We start from the raw sequence: 24,064 nt of genomic DNA, 5'->3' as shown, positions 1-24,064 counted from the left end.
CCTTGCCAGATAGAGTATTCTACGTTGTAAGTTTTTTCCTTTCAGTACTATAGTTAAGTCCCCTACATATGAACGAGTTGCATTCCAAGAGTGCTTTTGTATGTCCAATTTGTTCTTAAGTCCAGCAAAATTAGCCTAGGTACCCAACTAACACAATCTGATATAAAGCTGGAGCATGCTGCGTGCATGCTAAGTCACTTCATTTGTATATGATTCTTTGCGATCCCATGGACTGTAGCCTGCCAGGCTCCTCTGTCCATGGGATTATCCAGGCAAGAATGCTGGAGTGGGTTTGCCATGCTCTTCTCCAGGGGATCATCTCAACCCAGGGATCAAACCCACATCTCTTACAACTCCTTCATTGGCAGATGAGTTCTTTACCACTAGTGCCACCTGAGAAGCCCATATAATACTGTACTGTAAAAGGTTTTTAATACCTTTCACATAAATAATACATAAAAAACAAACACAAAAAATAAAACATTTTTAATCTTATAGTACCGTTCCTTGAAAAGTACAGTAGTACAGTATAACAGCTGGCATATAACAGGCTGGCATCAAGTGAACAGGCAGGAAGAGTTACTGACTGGAGGAGGGAGAAGGGGTGGGAGATGGAAGAGCTAAAGGATTGTCAGCATAGCAATTGGAAGGCAAGCTGCATTTTCACTCAACGCCTGATGTTGATGACACAGCTTCTGGTTCCTTGCTGGATTCAATTCTATCTACTAACTTATGTGATTGGACATGAAAACGCACATTCGCATCTTCGAAAGTTTGAAACTTAAATGTTTGTATGTAGGGGACATACCGTATCATGCTAATCCCTTCTGGCCTATAAAGTTTCTGATGAAAAATCAGCTGATAGTCTTATGGGGGTTCCCTTGTACATAACTAGTTGTTTCTTACTGCTTTTAAGACTCTCTATATGTCTTTAACTTCTGGCATTTCAGTTATAATGTGCCATCATGTGGGTCTCTTTGGTCATCCTGTTTGGGAGATTCTGGGCTTCTTGGATTTGGATGTCGGTTTCCTTCACCAGGTGAGGGAAATTATAAATTTATTTTTGGCTGTGCTAGGTCTTCGTTGCTACATGCGGGCTTTCTCTCATTGTGGTGAGCAGGAGCTACTCTCCAGTTGCAACGCGAGGGCTTCTCATTGTGGTGGCTTCTTTTGTGGTGGTGTGGAGCTCTAGAGCTTGCAGGCTTCAGTAATTGTGGCATGGGGGCTTAGTTGCCCTGTGGCATGTGGAATCTTTCCAGACCAGGGATTGAACCTGTGTTCCCTGCATTGGCAGGCAGATTCATATCCACTGGACCACCAGGCAAGTTCCTAGGGAAGGTTTTAATCAGCCCAAGAGACTCAGTTAGTAACTTTTCTGAAAGGAAATCCCAGTGCTGCTGGACCACATCCTTACCCCTTTTCAGCAATGCTCCTGAGGGGATGTAAAGGGCATGGGGCAATTACTAAGTTTCAAACTCCCACAGGACCCCTGAGAGGGCTCTCACTGAGGCTACCTGGGAAATACATAAATAGCACAATTGCCCTAATAGCCCAAATCTGGAAACCCTAGGGTTACTCTGGAGGTCCTGGTGTTAGTGAACAGAAACACCCCCATCTGCAGCCCTGCCCCAGAAGCAGACAACCTGGACATGAGCCTGTTATTATGTTCATTGCTCCACATAGGAACAGCCTCTGAGTGCTCAGGAAGATTTTTCATGTTAATTTCCAATGATGTAGACCATTGAAGAAGAGGCCTACCTACATTGAAGAAGTAGGTTGTCCTTGATGAACATGGGCAGGAAGGTAAGCTCCACAGCTGGGGTGGAACACAAGCCCCAGTACAGCCCCCATGCACAATAACAAACACTACCCAAGCTGTCCTGGTGCAATGAGGACTGTGAAGGTAGATAAAGCATTCTCTCCATCTCTGAAATGTCAGGTCAAAAAGGGAGGAAAAGACCTAAGTATTTGTTAAGAAAAGCATAATGAAATCTTGACACTTGCATAGGTTGGGAGGAAGGATGATGTAAACCTAAAAGTCTTTTAACCACCAGATGACGAAAGATTCCCCAGGCAGTTTATGGGAGCTGCCTAAAATGAGGCGCACAGTAAACAGGTGATGGGAGAACCAGGCAAAGTAGTTTCCCTGCAGGCTGGTATGCCCAGAAGGGCTCCACAGAGACAACAGGGGGATTTATTATTTATTGATTTATTTATGGCTGTCCCGGGTCTTTGTTTTCTCTAGTTGCGGCGAGCAGGGGCTACCCATTAGTTTCGGTGCTCGGGCTTCTCACTGCAGTGGCTCCTCTGGTTGCAGAGCACAGGCTCTAGGGCATGCAGGCTTCAGCAGTCGCTGCACAAGGGCTTGTAGTTGCAGCTCCTGAGTTCTAGAGCACAAGCTCAGTAGTGTGGTGCACAGGCTTAGTGGCTCTGCCATGTGTGACGCCTTCCCAGATCAGGGATAGAAACCATGTCTCCTGCATTGGCAGGCAGATTCTTAACCACTGAACCACAACAGGGAAACCAGGGAAGCTTAGCAGGGGAATTTAGAACAAGCCTGCCTGCCCCTTGGACAGTGTGAAGGACAGTTTCTTTTACACACAGAAAAGTCCAAGGCGAATCTTCTAGGATGGCTGAGGATTTCATATTTTATTAATAGCCCCTGCAGGGAAACTCAGAGAGCTGGGCACTCTGAAAAAGGGGAGTCTGTGTTTTGACTGAGAAATTCCTTCCCATGAGACTGATTCTTGATATTTGATGGCCCAAGCTTGGATGGGAATTGGGAATGTGCACTCCCCATCAAGGTAAGGCTGAAGCTGGTCTGCTGTCAGTACAAGGTTCTGGACTCCTTGAATGTAGGGCCCATGGGTACGGTACCCCTCCTTCCATCCACACAGGAATTCGGGGAAGCTGCCTCTTTGTGTCTTTTGTGTTTGTGGAACTCAGTTTTCTGAAGGTAAAATGGAGGCATTGGATTTTGCCTCCTCCAGTGTTCATGCCTTCATACACTCAGAAATGGTCAATTTCTTGAACATTTTTTGGTGCCAGGCGTTATCTTAGACACTGAGGAAGCACGTGGTGAACAGAACACACAGGGACCCTCAATTCCCAAAGGTTTCATTCTGGTGTTGAAGCCTGGACTTAATGAAGCAGGTATTGTAAATTATAGTGATGTTGAAAGAGGGGTGTGAAGGTTAACATCGGAACACGCAGCAAGATGCAGGAAGCTGGAGAAGTCCTCCTAGGGATGTTTGTGCTGAAATCTCAGGGATGAGCAGGACTTGTTGCAAGAACAGGTGGATGGGAAGTGGTGCAGAGAGTGTTCCAGGCAGAAGGAAGGATAACTGAGAACATCCAGTCGTGAGGACTGGGGGGAGGGTGATGTTGAGGGGATCTTGTGTGTTTAGGAAGCTGATAAATATCATATTTGGTGCTAACAGAGCAGAGTGTCATATGGTAGTATTGAATGGACAGGTCACAGGGAGATAGTCAAGATCAAGTGGGCACCAATGGAGGGAACTCGGGGCGCCCAGGATGGTGTCTGTTGGCCATCAGAGGAAGAGCATCAGGAGGAAGCTGGATGCTATTCAAGCCCAACTGTCCGCTCTTCCTGGCCTTTCTCCCTTCTAAAGTACAGTATATCAGTGGCAGTAGGAGTCACAAGAGTAAAGAGCAGGTCCAGATTCTGCTACTGATCAGAGTTTGACCTTGGGGCAACTCACTCAGCATCTTTGAACCTCAGTTTCCTCTTAGCAAAGGATGACAGCAGTGTCTGCTTCCAGTGGCCCTGGGAATTTAGGATATTCTCGGGTCAGGGCTTCTGGTCAGTTCAGTTGTTTAGTCATGTCCAATTCTTTGCAACCCCATGGACTGTAGCACACAAGGATTCCCTGTCCATCACCAGCTCCTGTAGCTTGCTCAAACTCATGTCCATCGAGTCGGTGATGCCATCCAACCATCTCATCCTCTGTCGTCCCCTTCTCCTCCCACCTTCAATCTTTCCCAGCATCAGGGTCTTTTCCAATGAGTCAGTTCTCCGCATCAGGTGGGCAAAGTACTGAGCTTCTGGTAGGACGCACTGAATGGAAGTTCTGTTCCTTTAAGACTGTCCTCCCCCTGCTCCCCCTTCCCCCTTCCCTGTATCCTTCCATTCCTTTGCAGGGAGGCTCTGGCAGGAACATGCTCTGCTGTTTGACTCTTTTTTTTTTTTTAATTGCAGTATAATTGCTTTACAATGTTGTGTTATTTTCTGCTGTACAACCACATGAATCAGCTATATTGCTGTTTGACTTTATGGGAGATGCTCTTTACTTGGGAGGGTCTTGCTCTGAGCCTGTGGAGTTAGACATGCAGCCCGGTGTGCTGCATCCTGCCCTGTCCAGGTGAACGGTCACTCCTTCCTGGCGTGTCAGGCCCTCCTCTTTCTGGCCTCTCTAGGAATCATTTACCCTCCTCCCCTCTCCCTGCTTCTGTGTCTTGCTCTTGGGGACACGTTGCTGACAGACTTGCTCGATTGTACTTTTGATGTCAGTTTATTTCTGCTTTCTTCCTTTTTCGGGGAAGGTAGAAAAAAAAACTTCCCTTGTTCTTTGTGTTACTTGCACTGCCTCCCTGTGGGAGGCTGTGGTTCTGCATCCCTCTGCTGTGTTTTTACTGATGAAGCTGAGTGACTGTGATGTGTGCCAGTTCCAAGCAAAAACTGTAAGAATTGCTGTGACGGGACTTCCCTGATGGTTCAGTGGCTAAGAATCCATGCTCACAATTCAGGGGGCCTGGGTCTGATCCCTGGTCAGGGAACTAGATTCCACATGTCACAGCTGAAGATCCTACCTGCCACAAGAAAGGCCTAGTGCCGCCAAGTAACTAAATATTAAAAAAAAAAAAAAGAATCACTGTGTGTTTCCATAAGCTCCCTTGCTCGTTCCTCTTTTTCCTTGTGAACAGCATGTCCCAAAGATGGGCTGCTTCGTCAGCGTGGATCTCAAAATGAAGAAGATACACAAAGCAGTGCTAGTCAGAGTCACACGCAACTTGCAGCTGACATGTAACATGCGTGCGTGCTCAGTTGAGTCTGACTCTTTTGAGACCCCGATGGACTGTAGCCCGCCAGGCTCCTCTGTCAGTGGAATGTCCCAGGCAAGAAGACTGGAGTGGGTTGCCATTTCCTACTCCAGGAGATCTTCCCAACCCAGGGTTTGAACCTGCGTCTCCTGTGTCTCCTGCATTGGCAGGTGGATTCTTTACCACTGAACCACGTGGGAAACCCTGACATCCATCATAAGTGAGGAAATAAATCTTTGTTTATGTAAGCCGCTGAGATTTGAGGGCAGTTCCTATCGTGATATTACCACAAGAAAAATGATTACCACAGCTTTTTTTTTTTTTTCTTTCTGGACTGTTGTTGGCTCAGACTTTCCATCTCTACCAGGGTAATTTTTGGTACATTTCATTTTCCAAAGGAAAATGTGAATTTACAGTGGAGGAATCATTTCATTTAGAATTACACATTTGTTTGCATGGCCTCTTGCTAAATAGTATGGTGACTTTAAATAATTTGCTTTTTCAGTTTATATCCCCCTTGTCATTTCTTGTTTTGTCTAGTTGTGTTTTTTCTCCCTGCTCTCTCATTTTTTCTTGAGTAAGTTAGAAAGTGGCTTATCTCTTTTAGTAAGTTTTTTCGAAGAAGTTAAAAAGTTTAAGAGCTTTATTGATATGCAATTCAATAAATAATATATAATATATATAATACAATTCACTCATTCGAAATAAACAGTTCAATGACTTTTTGTGTTCAATATCCACTGAACCGTGCAGTAATCACCACAACCAATTTTACGTTTTCATCACCCCTGAAATGAAGCCATACATTCCTTAGCCACCCTGCCCCAACTCGCCCACCCCTCCCATCCTTCAGTTCAGTTCAGTTCCGTCGCTCAGTCGTGTCTGACTCTTTGCGACCCCATGAATTGCAGCACGCCAGGCCTCTCTGTCCATCCCAGCCTTAGGCAACCACTAATCTGCTTTCTGTCTCTATAGATTTGCCTGTTAGTATATTTCATATAAACTGAATCACATGATACATTGTTCTTTGTGTCTGGCTCCTTGCACTTAGTGTAATGTTTTCAAGGTCCATCCATGTTGTTAGCATGTATGAGTGCTTCATTTCTTTTTATTGACAAACACTGATTGATTGTACGGATATGCCACATTTTATTAATCCATTTGCCAGTTCATGATCCTTTTCAGTTTTGGTCTATTATGAATAATGCTGCGATGAACATTTGTGTACACGTTTTTGTGTGGACATATGTTTTCATTTCTCTTGGGTATATACCTGAGAATGATATTGCTGGGTCATATGAAAATTCTTTAGTTAGCCTTTTGAGAAACTTCCAGACTGTTTCCCAAAGAGACAGAACTATTTTACATTCCCATGAACAGTGTTTAAGGGTCCCAGTTTCTCCATATCTTTGACAACACTTGTTATCTGATTTATTGACTCTAGGCATCCTAGAGGATGTGACGTGCTATCTTGTGATTTTGATGTGTATTACCTTGAAGTCCAATGGTATTGAACATTTTTTATATGCTTATAGCTCATTTGTATACCTTCTTTGGAGAAATGTCTGTTAAGATCCTTTACTCGTTTTAAATTTGGGCTAATTTTCTTTCTATTATGGAACTATAATTGTTCTTTTTATTTTCTAGATAAAAAATCTCTGATCAGTGCTCGCTTTGGCAGCACAAATACTAAAATTGGAATCATACAGAGAAGATTATCATGACCCCTGTGCAAGGATGACACACAAATTTGTGAAGTGTTTCACATTTTTAAAAAGATATCTATCCAGTATGGCAAAATAAATTGAAAATTGGCATAGTATATCTTTGGAAAATGAAATATTATAGACTATTTTATTTATTCACTTATTCTTTAATTCCTAGATGATATATTAAGCACCTACTGTTTATTCATTAATCCAATAAATGTTTATTAAGTCCACACACAGAAATCTCTGATCAGATATATGATTGGCAAGAATTTTCTCCCATTCTGTGGATTGTCTTCTCACATTCTTGATGGTGTACAAATGCTTTAAAAATTGATGTATATTTACATATGGAAGGAAATATCCTAAAGGCAATCAGTCCTGAATATTCATTGAAAGGACTGATGCTGAAGTTGAAACTCCAATACTTTGGTCACCTGATTCAAAGAACTGACTCATTTGAAAAGACCCTGATGTTGGGAAAGATTGAAGGCGGGAGGAGAAGGGGAAAACAGAGGGTGAGATGGTTAGATAGCATCACTGACTCAATGGACATGAGTTTGAGTAAACTCTGGGAGTTGGTGATGGACAGGGAGGCCTGGCGTGCTGCAGTCCCTGGGGTTGCAAAGAGTCGGACATGACTGAGCGTCTGAACTGAACTGAACTGAGCATATGGAAGAGTCCCATGATTGTCTAGCTGAGCCTGTGAAAGGGGAAATAGATTTAATTTTGGAAGTAATTAAAAAGGTCACCTAGTGAACACAGCTAAGATAAAATCTGCAACCTAGTCTTTTTCAGTAACAAAGGTGATTTTTTTCCCTCCATCTGACTGACTGACTCCTTGTCTGACCCTCAGTTGGTTTCACACATGGGACAGGAACAGGGTTTTCATGAACTGGACCTACTCAGGTACCGACATCACTTCCTACTCAAGTAGCTTTCTGTACGTGCTTTGTCGCTCAGTCATGTCTGACTCTTTGTGACCTCGTGGACTGTAGCCCACCAGGCTTCTCTGTCCATGGGATTCTCCAGGCAAGAATGCTGGAGTGGGTTGTCATGCCCTCCTCCAGGAAATCTTCCTGACCCAGGGCTTGAACCCAGGTCTCCTGCATTGCAAGCAGATTCTTTACTGGCTGAGCCTTAGTGGCTCTTTATAACATACAGAATTAAGTTCCAGATCCTTTACTTTCCATTCCAGATATTTCCAAATTTGGCCCTCAGTTCCCTTTCCAGCTTTTACCTCAGCCTGCAATCCGTCCTCCACCTTATACTCAAATCTCCAGCTCCCTAGCCAGCTGACAAGATCTGCAAGTACATTTATAGCCCAGAAAGCCTTCCTTTTCTGCCTCAGTCTGCTTTGTATTAGAGGGGTGTGTGTGTGTGTGTGTGTGTGTGTGTGTGTGTACATCCAACCAGGTTTTGAGATTTTAGAAACTAGAGATTATGTTTTCTTCTTTGTTGTTATAAATAACTTGAGTTATCTTACATATATTTACTAAATAGCTGTTTGATTATTGGTTTCTGGTGGGATAGATAATAGGGCTTCCCTGGTGACTCGAGTGGTAAAGAACTCGCTTGCCAATGCAAGAGATGTGGATTTGATCCCTGGGTCGGGAAGATCCCCTGGAGGAAGAAACAGCAACCCACTCTAGTAGTCTTGCATGGAAAATTCTATGGATAGAAGAGCCTGGAAGGATATAATCTATAACGTCACAAAGAGTTGGACACAACTGGGCGACTGAACATGCACACACTAGAATAGATAATAGATCGTGTCTTCAGAATGTTGACTTTTGGACATGATAGACCAGGCCAGGTGAAGTCTGGTGTCTGAGAGTGATTTGAAGGCAGCTGAACGGGGGTGTGTGTGTGTGGGGGAACCCTGAATCAAAATTTTATAGAATTTTAGAATAAGCAGTTATGTCTATCCCATTAAATTGAAATTTTTCTGAATTTAAGGATTATCATTGTCTTATTTATCTAGCATGCTACCAGGTCCAGAGTTAGCACCTAATATCTGTGGAATGAATGAATGAAGGGTTCTAGACTTTCCAGTGAATACAGCTGAAGAAGAAACTACAACTAAAGAAATTTGGGACAGAAAAGAATATAGAGAAATAGACCAAGAAATCTAGTTTAATATCCTTAAATTGTGTTTCTTACACTTCCTAGAATATTGTATCTGGTAGATTTCTGTAAAAATGTTTAGTGCACATAGTATGTGATCAATACAAGTAAATTAAGATCATTCTTGTTTTTTCTTCTCTAGAACTAAGAGACTGGCACACTTATGGTTCGTGTAGAGTGAAATATGCTTAGAGAGGGTTAATGGGTCTCATCCAAGGTCCCTTTCTCTGACTTCTGGGCTTATGGCAGGAGGGAACCAGAGCAGCGTCTTTGAACTCCTCCTCTGGGGACTCTCTGAGCAGCCGGAGCAGCAGCGCAGGCTCTTCCTGCTATTCTTGTGGATGTACCTGGTCACAGTGGCTGGGAACCTACTCATCATCCTGGCCATTGGCACTGACACACGTCTTCACACTCCCATGTACTTCTTCCTCGCCAGCCTGTCCTGTGCAGACATCCTTTTCACCTCCACCACCGTCCCCAAGGCCCTGGTGAACATCCAGACCCAGAACAGGTCCATTTCTTATGTAGAATGCCTGACTCAGCTCTACTTTTTCTTGACATTTGGGGACATGGACATATTTCTCCTGGCTACAATGGCCTATGACCGCTATGTGGCCATCTGCCACCCTCTCCACTACGCCATGGTCATGAGCCGCCGGTGTTGCATCATCCTGGTTACTGCCTGCTGGACCCTTACGAATCTTGTTGCCATGACGAACACATTCCTCATATTCTGACTTTCCTTCTGCTCTAAGAAGATCATTCCCGACTTCTTCTGTGATCTGGGAGCCCTGATAAAGGTGTCTTGCTCTGACACTCATGTCAATGAGCTTGTGCTCCTCTTCTTGGAGGGAGCAGTCATTTTAATCCCCTTCGGGTTCATTCTGGTCTCTTATATCCGCATTGTTTCAGCCATCCTCAGGGTCCCCTCTGTCCAAGGAAGGTACAAGGCCTTCTCTACCTGTGGATCCCACCTTGCTGTTGTTGCCTTGTTCTTTGGGACTGTGATCAGGGCTTATCTGTGTCCCTCATCCTCTTCGTCCAATTCAATAGAAGAGGATATGGCAGCTGCTGTCATGTACACGGTGGTGACTCCTCTGCTAAACCCTTTCATTTACAGCCTGCTGAACAAGGACATGAAGGGGGCCCTGGGGAGACTTCTCAGGGGCAAAGTCGCCTTCTCCTGGGGTCAGTGACTTTACAGAGAAGCTGCAGGTGTCTTTTGTCCGCTCAGTGTGGAACATCACAGAAATTTCTACCTCAAGTGTCTCATTTCTAAATCCCACGTACATACCTCATTGCCACTCCCTTCCCCTGCCTCTCCACCATGAGTTTGATATTACTGAAGAAAATCAAGACTGCATCTTTCTTTAATCTGTTAAGAGTTGCTTTTTTTTCACTTATTTTGCTTATAAAATGACTTTTCACAGGAGTGAATTTCTTTTGCAATGTCCATAATTCTTAAAGTTTGCATAACCTCTTATACTAATTTGTCAAAAGTTGACCATTCACTTTGCTGTATAGCAGAAACTAACACAACATTGTAAAGCAGCTATACTCTAATTAAAAAAAAAGTTGATCCTTCTGCAGCTGAATTCCAGAAAAATAAACGACCCAATCAAAAAATGGGCCAAAGAACTAAACAGACATTTCTCCAAAGAAGACATACAGATGGCTAACAAACACATGAAAAGATGCTCAACATCACTCATTATTAGAGAAATGCAAATCAAAACCTCAATGAGGTATCATTTCACACCAGTCAGAATGGCTGCTATCCAAAAGTCTACAAGCAATAAATGCTGGAGAGGGTGTGGAGAAAAGGGAACCCTCTTACACTGTTGGTGGGAATGCAAACTAGTACAGCCACTATGGAGAACAGTGTGGAGATTCCTTAAAAAACTGGGAATAGAACTGCCATATGACCCAGCAATCCCACTGCTGGGCATATACACCGAGGAAACCAGAATTGAAAGAGACACGTGTACCCCAATGTTCATCGCAGCACTGTTTACAATAGCCAGGACATGGAAGCAACCTAGATGTCCATCAGCAGACGAATGGATAAGGAAGCTGTGGTACATATACACAATGGAATATTACTCAGCCATTAAAAAAAAATACATTTGAATCGGTTCTACTGAGATGGATGAAACTGGAGCCCATTATACAGAGTGAAGTAAGCCAGAAAGAAAAACAACAATACAGTATACTAATGCATATATATGGAATTTGAAAGATGGTAACGATAACCCTATATGCGAGTCAGAATAAGAGACACAGATGCATGGAACAATTTTATGGACTCTGAGGGAGAAGGTGAGGGTGGGACGTTCTGGGAGAATAGCATTGAAACATGTATATTATCATATGTGAAACAGAACACCATTCCATGTTCGATGCATGAGACAAGGCCTCAGGGCCGGGGCAATGGGATGACCCAGAGGGATGGGATGGGGAGGGAGGTGGGTGGGAGGTCCAGGAAGGGGAACACATGTAAACCCATGGCTGATTCATGTCAATGTATGGCAAAAACTATTACAATATTGTAAAGTAATTAGCCCCCAACTAAAATAAATAAATTTATTTAAAAAAAACAACAACAACAAAAAAAAAACTCTACACCCCAGCCCTCCAGGGCCATTGTCTCCCTTGGCCCAGCCCGTCTCTCTCTTGAGGTAGTCTCTCTTTCCTTGTCTTCAATAAATTCTCTTGTAATGGGAAAAAAAAATTAAAAAATTAAAAAATTAAAAAAAAGTTGATCAATGAAGTCATGGAAAGTAGTTCATGATCAAAATATTAGCAAGTCGATATTGGGTGGCAAAGAGTTTGCAACTGTCAGTCAACAAGTGTATTTTTTCCTATAAGAAGAAGAAATTACATAAATATTACATGAAGGTTATGAATCAAAAATCCTTGCAACTATTAAAACAAAGCTTTCAGCAGTACAGGAATGATCTATGTTATTTTCCATAAATAGGCTTATGAACAGTTTATAATGAGAAGATAAAGGAATCTTGTGTCCTCTCAAAGTTCTTTCTGTTGAAATGTGTGCCCTCTAGTCTCAACCAAGACTGAATCAAAGACAGTTGGAACTTATGATTTTTATTTCTACAGCATAAAATTCACAAGTCCAGATAAAGACCAAGAGTGAAGGCAAAGACATTGTCTAAAGTCAAGACCATGGAACAAATTCATCACAGTTTCATAAGGAAAGTGAGTCCTGAGTAGTTCCCAGGAGACCTGGATCCTAACATAAGTACCTCCTTTTACTTTGTATAAGTCTAGTCTTCTCATCTGTGGAATGAAATTATTGATATTTTCCTGCCTACTTAACCAGGATTTTGTAGGGAAAAATGATAATGGTTTGGCTATTGTAAGAGAGAAGCTCTAAATAATTGTAGCTTTAAGAAAATCGAGCATTTATTTTCCTCTCGTGTACAAATAAATAGTCTCATGATATGTTGACTACATAACCATCAAAGATCCAGGCTGCTTCTCTCTTGGTTCTCTGCCAACCTTAAAAAATAGTTCCAGGGATTTCCATGGTGGTCCAGTGGCTAAGACTCTGCACTCCCAATGCAGGGAGCCTACGTTGGATCCCTGGTCAGGGAACTAGATCCCATATGCCACATTTAAAAGGTTCCGCGTGCCGAAACTGAGACCCAGTGCAGCCAAATAAATAAATAAATATTTTTTAAAAAAGAATGATTCCATATTATGGTCCAAGGTGACTGTTAAACTTCTGCCAATAAGTCTTTATTTCAACCAATAGGAAAGAGGAAAGGTCACCTGGAGAATGCATGTACCTCTTCCCTTTATATCCTATTGTCCAGAATTTGATCACTTGGCCTCAACTGGCTGCAGTTGAGCCTGGGAAATGTATTCATTATACTTGGTGCCTGTATGCCCTGCTAACATTATATTAGTATGGAAAAAGCAAAAACTTTGTATCAGGGGAAAATCAGCTACCTCTGCTACAATGGGGTGTCATGGTGGTAGTTAAAAACCCTGCTAGCTCTGTGGGATAAGGCGAGGGTGGGATGATTTCAGAGAATTGCACTGAAACATGTGTATTATCATATGTGAAACAGATCACCAGCCCAGGTTCGATGCATGAGACAGGGTGCTCAGGGCTGGTGCACTGGGATGACCCTGAGGGATGGAATGGGGAGGGAGGTGGGAGGGGGTCCAGGATGGGGAACACATGTACACCCATGGCTGATTCATGTCAATGTGTGGGAAAAATCACTACAATATTGTAAAGTAATTAGCCTCCAATTAAAATAAATTAATTAATTAAAAAAAAAACCTGCTAGCATGAAGAGCTGATGAAAATAGGTGAGCACTCATTTGGCCACTCTCTAAATCTTTTAAGACTTTTGAAGTTTAAACTAAGATACTTTCTTCCTAGTGATCATAGAAATTTTCCCATGGAGTGGCAGAAATGAGAATGGCTGATAATTGTGTGGTGTCTGAGACATTCTTCTCTTATCAAGAAAGAACTACAGTTGAAAACAAATGACCTAAGTATCCAGAATAATAAGTTGGAGACAAAGCAATAAGAGTAATCCTAAAGAAACAAGGAAGAGAAAAAAGATAGTGAAAGAAATCAATAAAACAAAGAATTGCAAAACTGTATTCAACAAACTAAAAAGCTGTCTCTGGAAAGATTGATAAACAGATTTTTAGTAAGACTGACCAAGAAAAAATAGGATAATACTATGCACATTAGTCCAATAAGTTATATAAAATGGGCCAATTCCCTGAAAGAAACAAACTACAAAAGCTTACTCAGAAGAAAGATATAGCCTGAACTTCGGTGCTATTAAAGAAATTGTGTTTGTGGTTAAAACATTCTAATGAAGAACATCCAGGCTCAGGTGCTTTTGTTGGAGAATTAAAATGTTTAAAGAATAAATAATACAAATTCTATTCAGTCTTCTAGAAACAGAAAAGGAGAGGCCATATTACAGCTAAATTTATGAGGCAAATGTTACATTGAAACCAAAACCAGACAAAGCTATTTTTTTTAAAGGATACTGGAAATGAATATCCCTCATGATTACAGACACAAAAATCCTAAACAAAATATTATAAAGTAGAACTTAGCAAATTTACAGTTTTACTTAAAAAGTTAATATATCCTGACCAAGTAGAGTTTATCCTCAGAATGTAAGGCACATTGAAAATTAAAAATTCAGTAATTTAATTCACCATATTGTAAGATTTAAGAAGAAAAAATCCCATAGAATTATCTCAACAGAGGCAGAAAAAGTCTTTGACAAAATTTATCATTCATTCATGATAATAATTCTAGAAATAGGAGGGAATTTCTTGAACCTGATGAAGAGCATCTTAAAAATGGCATCTTTAAAAATCTAAAGTAATATACTTAATGGTGAAAGACCAAATGCTTTATCTCTAAGTCTGGAAACAGACAACGATGTCATCAATCATCATTTCTATCCAACATATTGGAAATCCTACACAGTGCAATAAGGCAAGAAAAAAGAAGTCATACAATTGGAAAGGAAAAGTAAAACTGTCTCTATTGGCAGATAATATGATTGTCCATGTAGAAAATCCCAAGGAAACTGTAAACAGCAGATCTTGAGACAGTTATTAAAATGCTGACACTTTGTTTCATAGGTACAAACCTTACTCAGGATGACGAGGAAAAAAGGGAAGAAAGGCAAGGAAAAATGTGAAGAATTGTAGTGTGTGATCCATTAATGTACTGATTGCTGCAAATTCAGTTCAGTTCAGTTCAGTTCAGTTGCTCAGTCGTGTCCGACTCTCTGCGACCCCATGAATTGCAGCACGCCAGGCCTCCCTGTCCGTCACCAACTCCCGGAGTTTACCCAGACCCATGACCATCGAGTCAGTGATACCATCCAACCATCTCATCCTCTGTCGTCCCCTTCTCCTCCTGCCCTCAATCCTACCCAGCATTAGGGTCTTTTCCAATGAGTCAACTCTTCGCATGAGGTGGCCAAAGTATTGGAGTTTCAGCTTCAACATCAGTCCTTCCAATGAACACCCAGGACTGATCTCCTTTAGGATGGACTGGTTGGATCTCCTTGCAGTCCAAGGGACTCTCAAGAGTCTTCTCCAACACCACAGTTCAAAAGCATAAATTCTTCGGTGCTCAGCTGTCTTCACCGTCCAACTCTCACATCCATACATGACCACTGGAAAAACCATAGCCTTGACTAGACGGACCTTTGTTGGCAAAGTAATGTCTCTGCTTTTAAATATGCTATCTAGGTTGGTCATAACCTTCCTTCCAAGGAGTAAGCGTCTTTTAATTTCATGGCTGCAATCACCATCAGCAGTGATTTTGGAGCCCAAAAAAATAAAGTCTGACACTGTTTCCACTGTTTCCCCATCTATTTCCCATGAAGTGATGGGACCAGATGCCATGATCTTAGTTTTCTGAACATTGAGCTTTAAGCCAACTTCTTCACTCTCCTCTTTCACTTTCATCAAGAGGCTCTTTAGTTCTTCTTCACTTTCTGCCATAAGGGTGGTGTCATCTGCATATCTGAGGTTATTGCTATTTCTCCCGGCAATCTTGATTCCAGCTTGTGTTTCTTCCAGCCCAGCGTTTCTCATGATGTACTCTGCATAGAAGTTAAATAAGCAGGGTGACAATATACAGCCTTGACGTACTCCTTTTCCTATTTGGAACCAGTCTGTTGTTGCATGTCCAGTTCTAACTGTTGCTTCCTGACCTGCATACAGGTTTTTCAAGAGACAGATCAGATGGTCTGGTATTCCCATCTCTTTCAGAATTTCCCACAGTTTATTGTGATTCACACAGTCAAAGGCTTTGGCATAGTCAATAAAGCAGAAATAGATGTTTTTCTGGAACTCTCTTGCTTTTTCGATGATCCAGCGGATATTGGCAATTTGATCTCTGGTTCCTCTGCCTTTACTAAAACCAGCTTGAATATCTGATAGCTGCAAAAGGAAATAATAAGTCATTCAGCTTATAAGTGAGTTTGGCACAGATAATTTATTTAGAGGGTTTGCAAGGGGAAACTGCACCTCAGAGTAATCCACAGAAGGGAGAAAGGAGAGGGAATTTTTCTGTCCAGAGCCCTCCTATCTTCTGTTTTCCATTGAAATTTCACCCTGCATGATTCTCTCTTCCTCAAACTACCCTCAGCACTTGAAGTTAGATTCTATGTCTGATTCGTGACATTTCATCCAAGTCTGTAAGTTGAACTTAAAATAGTTTGGCTGAACTCAGAATAGTTTGGCTTAGTAAAAGCCTTTCAAAAAGTTGAGGGAAGAGCTTCCAGGCAGGAGGAAAGCAAAGGCAAAAGCTCTGAGATGACAGAATTTTGTGAATTTGAGAACTGAAAGAAAGCCAAGATGACAGATGTTTTGGGAACCAAAGAAAGCAAATGACACTGGTTGAGATTGCCGATTACATCTAGGAGCAAGACCAGATAAGCATATAGGCTGTTTTTCATTTTTCTAATTTCAGTAGCACATTTTTGAAATGATTTAAGCCAGAAAGTGATCAGGTTTAATTTAAACATTAAGAAAAATACTCTGGTGAGTGTAAGAGATGGATCGTAAAGAGATAAGAGAAGCAGGGGTTGTCCATAGAGCAAGGAGAATGAATCATAAAAGTAGTATTAATGCAAAAGTTAAGAAACCTAATAGGCTTTCCTGGTGGTCCAGTGGTTAAGAATCCGCCTGCCAATGCAGGGCACATGGGTTCAATCCCTGGTCCTGGAAGATTCCAGGGCAACTCAGTCCACCGGCCACAACTACTGAGCCTGTGCTCTAGGCCTGTGCTCCACAACAAGAGGAGCCACCACAATGAGAAGCCTGCACTCCGCAACAAAGTGTAGCCCCCACTTACTGCAACTAGAGAAAGCCTGTGCACAGCAGTGAAGACCCAGCACAGCCAAAAATAAATAAAGCTTTAAAAAAAAGAGAGAGAGAGACAATGAGATCTACTGCATAGTATTATTTATATATATAAACATTTGTTGTTGTTGTTTAGTTACTAAGTTGTGTCCGATTCTTTTGAGACCGCATGGATTGTAGCCCACCAGGCTCCCCCGTCCCTGGGATTCTCCAGGCAAGAATACTAGAGTGGCTTGCCATTTCCTTCTCCAGGGGATCTTCCCAACCCAGGGATCAAACCCACGTCTCCTGCATTGTCAGGCTGATTCTTTACCACTGAGGCACCAGAAAAGCCCTGTGTATAAATATACAGACATACAACATACAGACATATAACATACAGATGTATAAAACATGTATTCTTTGAGGATATATGCATCCTTGAATGAGGATAAATATGTGGGGGAAGAGGAAGGGAGTAGAAATTGGAGGTAATGAAAGACAGTAAAGCCAGAGAGATGCTTTCCAAGGACTGGTGGGGATAATATTCATAAACTGAGGCATATGATTTACTCAACTGTGCACCCACAAAAACAGAAATCAAAACAACAGCAGCCACCCAATTCCCTACCCACTCTCCTCATGGTGACCCATGTCTGGGAGGGGAAAGAGCAGAGATAGGGCCGCACTTTGCTGCAGAGGGTAATCATAACTTGCTGCTCTGAGGGCTTCCGGGACCACGTTCTCCAAGAGACCTTTGAAATAATCCAAACTTTTACTCATAAAATGGGCTGAACATGACGCAGAGACCTTCCCTAGTAATTAATTCAGCATCTAAGTCAGGGAACCTGAAGGCTAGAGGAAGCAGAACCTCCCTGGAGCCTCATTAGTTAGGAAACAGTTGGGGGTATCAAGGCAGCCTCATAACTGATTCTGCTGGGATGCGCCTGATGCGGCATCTCAGCCTAAATTCTCATTTCCCTGCGGGGCTTCATGGAGCCAGGTCCTGTCTCTGGGCTCTGAGAGAATCCAGGCTGAGAGGTCTTGCTATTTCCCCTTTGCATAAGTTCATGTCTTGATCCGGAGAAAGCCAGATACCGAACTTCTACCATGTCCGATACAGCTCTGTGCCCTCAGCTCCCAGGGCAAGGGTGAACACCCATTAGGTATCAATCAATGTCTGTGGACTAACAGTGATTAACAGTGATTGACAGCAAGGACCTTGAGATTATCCTTAATATTTTTTAAAAATTGCTCAGAGAAGCATGTGGCACATTCTGCAAATGCACTTGAACAATTATTCATAGAGTTTGGTAAGGTGACTCTTTTGTTTCTCTGTCTAGCCTCGAGAGACTTTTAAAGTCCTGGTGGCCAGAAAATATATTTCAGGATCCATGTAAGTCAGATTTATCCAAAGGTATGACACTCTGAGGAACTCCAACGCCACCTTCTCAGACACTGTTCAAGAAACTCCAAAATCCTAAACTTACTTACTGAGCAAGCTATTGGGGCCATTGTTGTTGCTTTTGTTGTGTTCATTTGTCCAGTCATGTCTGACTCGTTGCTACCCCATGGACTGCAGCATGCCAGTCATATATTTTTGGCATTTACTACAGCTCATGAGGTTCTCATGGCAAGTATACTAGGGTGGCTTGCCATTCCCTCCTCCAGTGGATCACGTTTTGTCAGAACTCTCTGCTATGCCTGTCCATCTTGGGTGACCCTGCATGGCATGGCTCATAGCTTCACTGAGTTATGCACTCCCCTTTACCATGACAAGGCAGAGATCCATGAAGGGGTTTTAGGGCCATAGTAGTTTCTTAATGATTAACATCTGAGCTGAGGAGCATGGAGGAAGCCAAACCTTGAAAAGTGAAAGTGTTAGTCGCTCAGTTATATCCACCTCTTTGCTACCCTGTGGACTGTTGCCCTCCAGGCTTCTCTGTCCATGGAATTCTCCAGGCAAGAATACTTGAGTGGGTAGCCATTCCCTTCCTCAGGGAATCTTCCTGACCCAGGGATCGAACCTGTATCTCCTGCCTTGCAGGCAGATTCTTTACCATCTAAGCCACCAGGGAAGCCAAACCTTACTGGAGCCTTGATCAAATACTCTCCCAATTGTTGCTACTGTTTATTTTCTAAGTCATGTCCAACTCTTTACAACCCCATGGACTGCAGCCCACCAGGCTTCCCTGTCCCTCATTATCTCCTAGAGTTTGGTCAAACTCATAATGAGTCAGTGATGCCATCCAACCATCTCATCCTCTGTTGCCGCCTTTTGCTCCTGCCTTTAATCTTTCCCAGTATCAGGGTCTTTTCCAATGAGTCGGCTCTTCACATTAGATGGCCAAAGGGTTGGAGCTTCAGCTTCAGCATCAGCCCTTCCAATGAATATTCAGGGTTGATTTCCTTTAGGATTGACTGGTTTGATCTCCTTGCAGCCCAAGGGACTCTCAAGAAACTCCTAGTAAGCAAACATTACTAACTTCTTCGAGGCATGTCTAGGTGTGCTAAAGTCTTGGACTGGGCCCTGGGGACATTGAGAGGAGTGTGCAGTGCTACCCAGGTGGAGCTCTAGAACTCAGTCCAGTGGGAAACAGGGAAACAGACAAAAATTACCTCCAATCCCTGTCACCGAGAGACATTTCCATGAATTGGAAGGTCTTGCTCAATTCTTATTAACATCTTAAAGCTTAGATTATTTTGCTGATAATATCATTGTTCACATTGTATTTTCACCAGACAATTATTTACCTATATATAATATTTATAGCAGTAATAGGCAATATTTATTGCATGTCCACTACATGCTAATACTTTGTGTTCACCACTTTATTCCTTAATTTTACCCTTACCACAACTCATTGTTTACAGGGAGAATGCTAGTGTTAAAGAGCTCAGGTAACTGGCCTGAGGTTTCATAGTGAGTGACAGAGCTCAGATAATGAGTTCCAGCATCTGAAATATTCATCTTAATTCTTAATCACTGCACTGTGGGTGGACTTACTGGGCCCACTGTTAGTTTTGAGGTCTATTCATTCATTGTGTGATTGGCCACTTTACTGAGGCTGATTTTTATTTCTAATGGCATTTCAGTTGATTGTCTTAGATTTCCCCAATAAATCATCCTATCAATGAAAATGATAATTTTTCCTTCTTCTTTCCAATATTTTTACTCTCTCCCTTTGTCCAGTTGTATAATAATCATTTCTTATAGTGCATAAGAAAGAAAGAAAGTGAAGTCACTCAGTCGTGTCTGACTCTTTGTGACCCCATGAACTGTAGCCTACCAGGCTCCTCTGTCCATGGGAGTTTCCAGGCAAGAGTACTGGAGTGGGTTGCCATTTTCTTCTCCAGGGGATCTTCCCAACCCAGGGATCGAACCGAGGTCTCCCTCATTGCAAGCAGAGGCTTTACTGTCTGAGCCACCAGGAAAGCCCTTTTTATAGTGCATAACCTGTTTTAAATATTATTTAAAAATCTGTTCAGCTTTGCACAGTGGCAGTATAATTGCCAATGAGGTTTATCTGAGGCTCAATTATTGCTAACTAAACATCTACTCAATATCATGATGTACTAATCTTTAAGCACTTCAAGAATATGGTAAGATGGTAGAATTTAAAATAAGACATAGACATTATTCCTGTAATATTGAGTATGGCAGATAAGAAGTATGGCAGACCATATGACCCAGCAATCCCATTGCTGGGCATACACCCTGAGGAAACCAGAATTGAAAGAGACACGTGTACCCCAATGTTCATCATAGCACTGTTTACAACAGCTAGGACATGGAAGCAACCTAGATGTCCATTGGCAGACGAATGGATAAGAAAGCTGTGGTGCATATACAAAATGGAATATTACTCAGCCATTAAAAAGAATGCATTTGAATCAGTTCTGATCAGGTGGATGAAACTGGAGCCTATTATACAGACTGAAGTAAGTCAGAAAGAAAAACACCAATACAGTATATTAATGCATATATATGGAATTTAGGAAGATAGTAATGATGACCCTATATGTGAGATAGCAAAAGAGACACAGAGATAAAGAACAGACTGCTGGACTCTGTAGGAGAAGACGAGGGTGGGATGATTTGAGAGAATAGCATTGAAACATGTATATTACCATATGTGAAATAGATCGCCAGTCCAGGTTTGATGCATAAGACAGGGCACTTAGGGCCGGTGTACTGGGATAACCCTGAGGGATTGGATGGGGAGGGAGGTGGGGGGGGTTCAGGATGGGGAACACATGTACACCCATGGCTGATTCATGTCAATGTATGGCAAAAACCGCTACAATATTGTGAAGTAATTAGCTTCCAATTAAAATAAATAAATAAATAAAAGAAATATGGCAGAGAAGAAGTCAATCCTAAAGGAAATCAGTCCTGAATATTCACTGAAAGGACTGATGCTGAAGCTGAAGCTCCAATACTTTGGCCACCTGATGCGAAGAACTGACTCATTGGAAAAGACCCTGATGCTGGGAAGGATTGAAGGTGGGAGGAGAAGGGGATGACAGAGGATGAGGTGGTTGGATGGCATCACTAACTCGATGGACATGAGTTTGAGTAAGCTCTGGGAGTTGGTGATGGACAGGGAAGCCTGGCGTGCTGCAGTCCATGGGATCACAAAGAGTTGGACATGGCTAAGTGACTGAACTGAACTGAGAAGAAGTTGCTGGAATGACTAGAAGTTGCACATTGTCCATGTTATATGTTTATGCCTGTTATTACTTTGTTTATAATCTGTATTAAAATATTATAAAATTTAGTTCAAGATATTTTAATGCCAAGAGAATAGTTGATTTTGTGTATGTGAATGTCCTTGTTTAATAGAAGTAACTTGGTAAACAAACGTTTGTTGGTGCTGATGTTGCAGACAGTTGGAGAAATGCATGGAGGCAACCAGAGTGGAGTCTCAGAGTTCCTCCTCCTGGGGATCCTCAGAGAATCCTGAGCAGCAGCGAGTCCTGTTTTGGATGTTCTTGTTCATGTACCTGGTCACAGTGGTGGGAAATGTGCTCATCATTCTGACCATTGGCTCTGACTCCCGCCTACACACTCCCATGTACTTCTTCTTGGCCAACCTCTCCTTCACAGACCTCTTCTTCGTCACCAACACAATCCCAAGATGCTGGTGAAACTTCAGTCTCAGAACAAAGCCATCTCATATGTGGGGTGTCTGACCCAGATCTACTTCCTGGTCTCCTTGGTGGCTCTGGACAACCTCATCCTGGCCATGATGGCATATGACCGCTACGTGGCCATCTGCCATCCCCTCCATTACACCACGGCCAAGAGTCCTCAGCTCTGCATTTCACTCCTCACCTCGTGTTGGGCACTCTGTGTCCTCTATGGCCTCATCCACACCCTCCTCATCTACATCAGTTTTGCCCTCTCAGACCTCAAAGCAATACTGACTGTGGCTTCCTCCTATTTTCCTTTTCCTTGTGGAAAGGCCTCATCCCTGAGCAGCCCACCCTATCCTGTGTTATGCCAGCTCCTCACTCGATGGTCCCACCTCTCCTGGTTGCAACCACTGTACCCTTCACTCAAAGCAGAATGTTCAAGCATGATAAACACATGCTAATGGACAGGATTGGTGGTGGAAGCAGAAGTGGAGGAGGTAATTGTGAGACCCTATCTCTACTTAGGTTCCACCAGCCTAGTGTCAAGTGCAATAGATAGAAAAGGAGAAGTTACTGATGAGAAGATGAGTCCCTGGGCTCTGTCAGTGTGAAAGAGGGAGAAATCCTTTACAGAAGAATCAGTGGAGCCAGCACTGACCTAGACTTTGAGAGAGAGGGAGAGTTGAATTGATCTGAGGTTCAGTTCATTCCACTGATAATGACTGAATGCCTATTAGTGGCTTAGACTGTTTTACAAACATGAATCAGGAGCTCATAAAGGACCAAGGAGGGAGGCTACCTTAATTCTGTGTCTGAAGGCAGTGGTTATGCTCTGGGCATGAGGGTTGGGGAGAAGGAGGAGGAAGACGCGCCTGGCTTGTTAGTGATGGGGAATTCAGGGAGGGCTTCCTTGAGATGGTAAAAGCTGAGCTAAGAATTAAGGCATGCCAATGATTACCCAGAAAAGTGAGTAGAGCGAGGCAAGGTAAGATCACTGGGTGAATGGTATGGGGGTAGTATTCGTGTTTGCAGCAGATAGCCAAGCTCTCACACCCTGTTACTATAGCAGAGCCAGTCTGGAGGAAGAAAGACTCCTCTTCTTTCCTGGCAAGGACTCATCCAATGAAAAACCATAGATCCTTTGTTGACCACAGCCCTCTTAACTTTTCCCTCTATGAAAGCTGAGAGGTCTTTTCTCTAGTTCCAGCAAGTGAGAGCTACTCTTCGTTTCAGTGCCCGGGCTTCTCATTGTGGTGGCTTCTCTTGTAGGGCTCAGGCTCTAGGGCATGTGGACTTCAGTAGTTGGAGTACGTAGGCTCAGTAGTGGCAGTTCCCAGGTTCTAGAGCAGATGCTCAATAGTTGTGGCACATGGGCTTAGATGCTCCATGGCATATGGGATCTTCCTGAACCAAAGATTGAACCAGTGTTTCCTGCATTGGCAGGCAGGTGCTTTACCACTGAGCCACCAGGGAAGCCCCCCCTCCTTGGTCATGAGCTCCACCAAGTTTCCAGTCTCCTACCTGGATCCCAAATCCCCACAAAGTCACTTTTGTCTGCATGTGTGTGTGTGTGCTCACTCAATCGAGTCCAACTATTTGTAGCCCCATGGACCGTAGCCCACCAGGCTCCTCTGTCCATGTAATTCTCCAGGCAAGAATACTAGAGTGGGTTTCCATTTCCTCCTCCAGGGGATCTTCCTGACCAAGGGATTGAACCCACGTCTCTTGTGTCTCTTGCATTGGCAGGTGGATTCTTTACCACCTGGGAAGCCCACTTTTGTCTGCATGAAGTGAAGTGAAGTGAAAGTTGCTCAGTTGTGTCCAACTCTTTGCGACCCCATGGACTATACAGTCCATGGAATTCTCTAAGCCAGAATACTGGAGTGGGTGGCCTTTCCCATCTCCAGGGGATCTTCCCAACCCAGGAATTGAACCCAGGTCTTCTGCATTGCAGGTGGATTCTTTACCAGCTGAGCCACAAGGGAAGCCCAAGAATACTGCAATGGGTAACCTATCCCTTCTCCAGCAGATCTTCCTGACCCAGGAATTGAACTTGGGTTTCCTGCATTGCAGGCAGATTCTTTACCAACTGAGCTATCAGGGAAGCAGTACATTTGTTTGCATATGGCTGCTAAATGGTTGTTGCTGAGGGCACACAA

At 42.9% G+C, this 24,064-nt stretch overlaps 2 protein-coding genes, 1 non-coding gene and 1 pseudogene across 3 annotated transcripts in view; all 4 read left to right on the top strand.

The window, feature by feature from the left end:
* Positions 1 to 24,064, top strand: part of OR1R1 (olfactory receptor family 1 subfamily R member 1) — a 188,685-nt gene that overhangs the window by 88,788 nt on the left and 75,833 nt on the right. The gene's annotated exons all lie outside the window — the stretch shown is intronic.
* Positions 6,727 to 6,833, top strand: LOC145543879 (U6 spliceosomal RNA). Its single transcript, XR_014081125.1, has one exon. It is a non-coding gene; the product is annotated as a U6 spliceosomal RNA (small nuclear RNA).
* On the top strand, positions 9,134 to 10,093 carry LOC145543417 (olfactory receptor 1P1-like). The gene is given in 1 exon segment (XM_081584841.1): positions 9,134 to 10,093. A coding segment is annotated over 1 exon segment (954 nt). The 5' UTR covers positions 9,134 to 9,139.
* On the top strand, positions 20,254 to 20,385 carry LOC145543845 (U4 spliceosomal RNA; annotated as a pseudogene).

This window comes from Giraffa tippelskirchi, chromosome 3 (assembly GCF_054371585.1).
Source record: "Giraffa tippelskirchi isolate mGirTip1 chromosome 3, T2T-mGirTip1v1.2.pri, whole genome shotgun sequence".
In the NCBI taxonomy this organism is placed as follows: Eukaryota; Metazoa; Chordata; class Mammalia; order Artiodactyla; family Giraffidae; genus Giraffa; species Giraffa tippelskirchi.
Note: the sequence above shows the minus strand (reverse complement) of the source record. Positions and strands in the feature narration are given on the sequence as shown.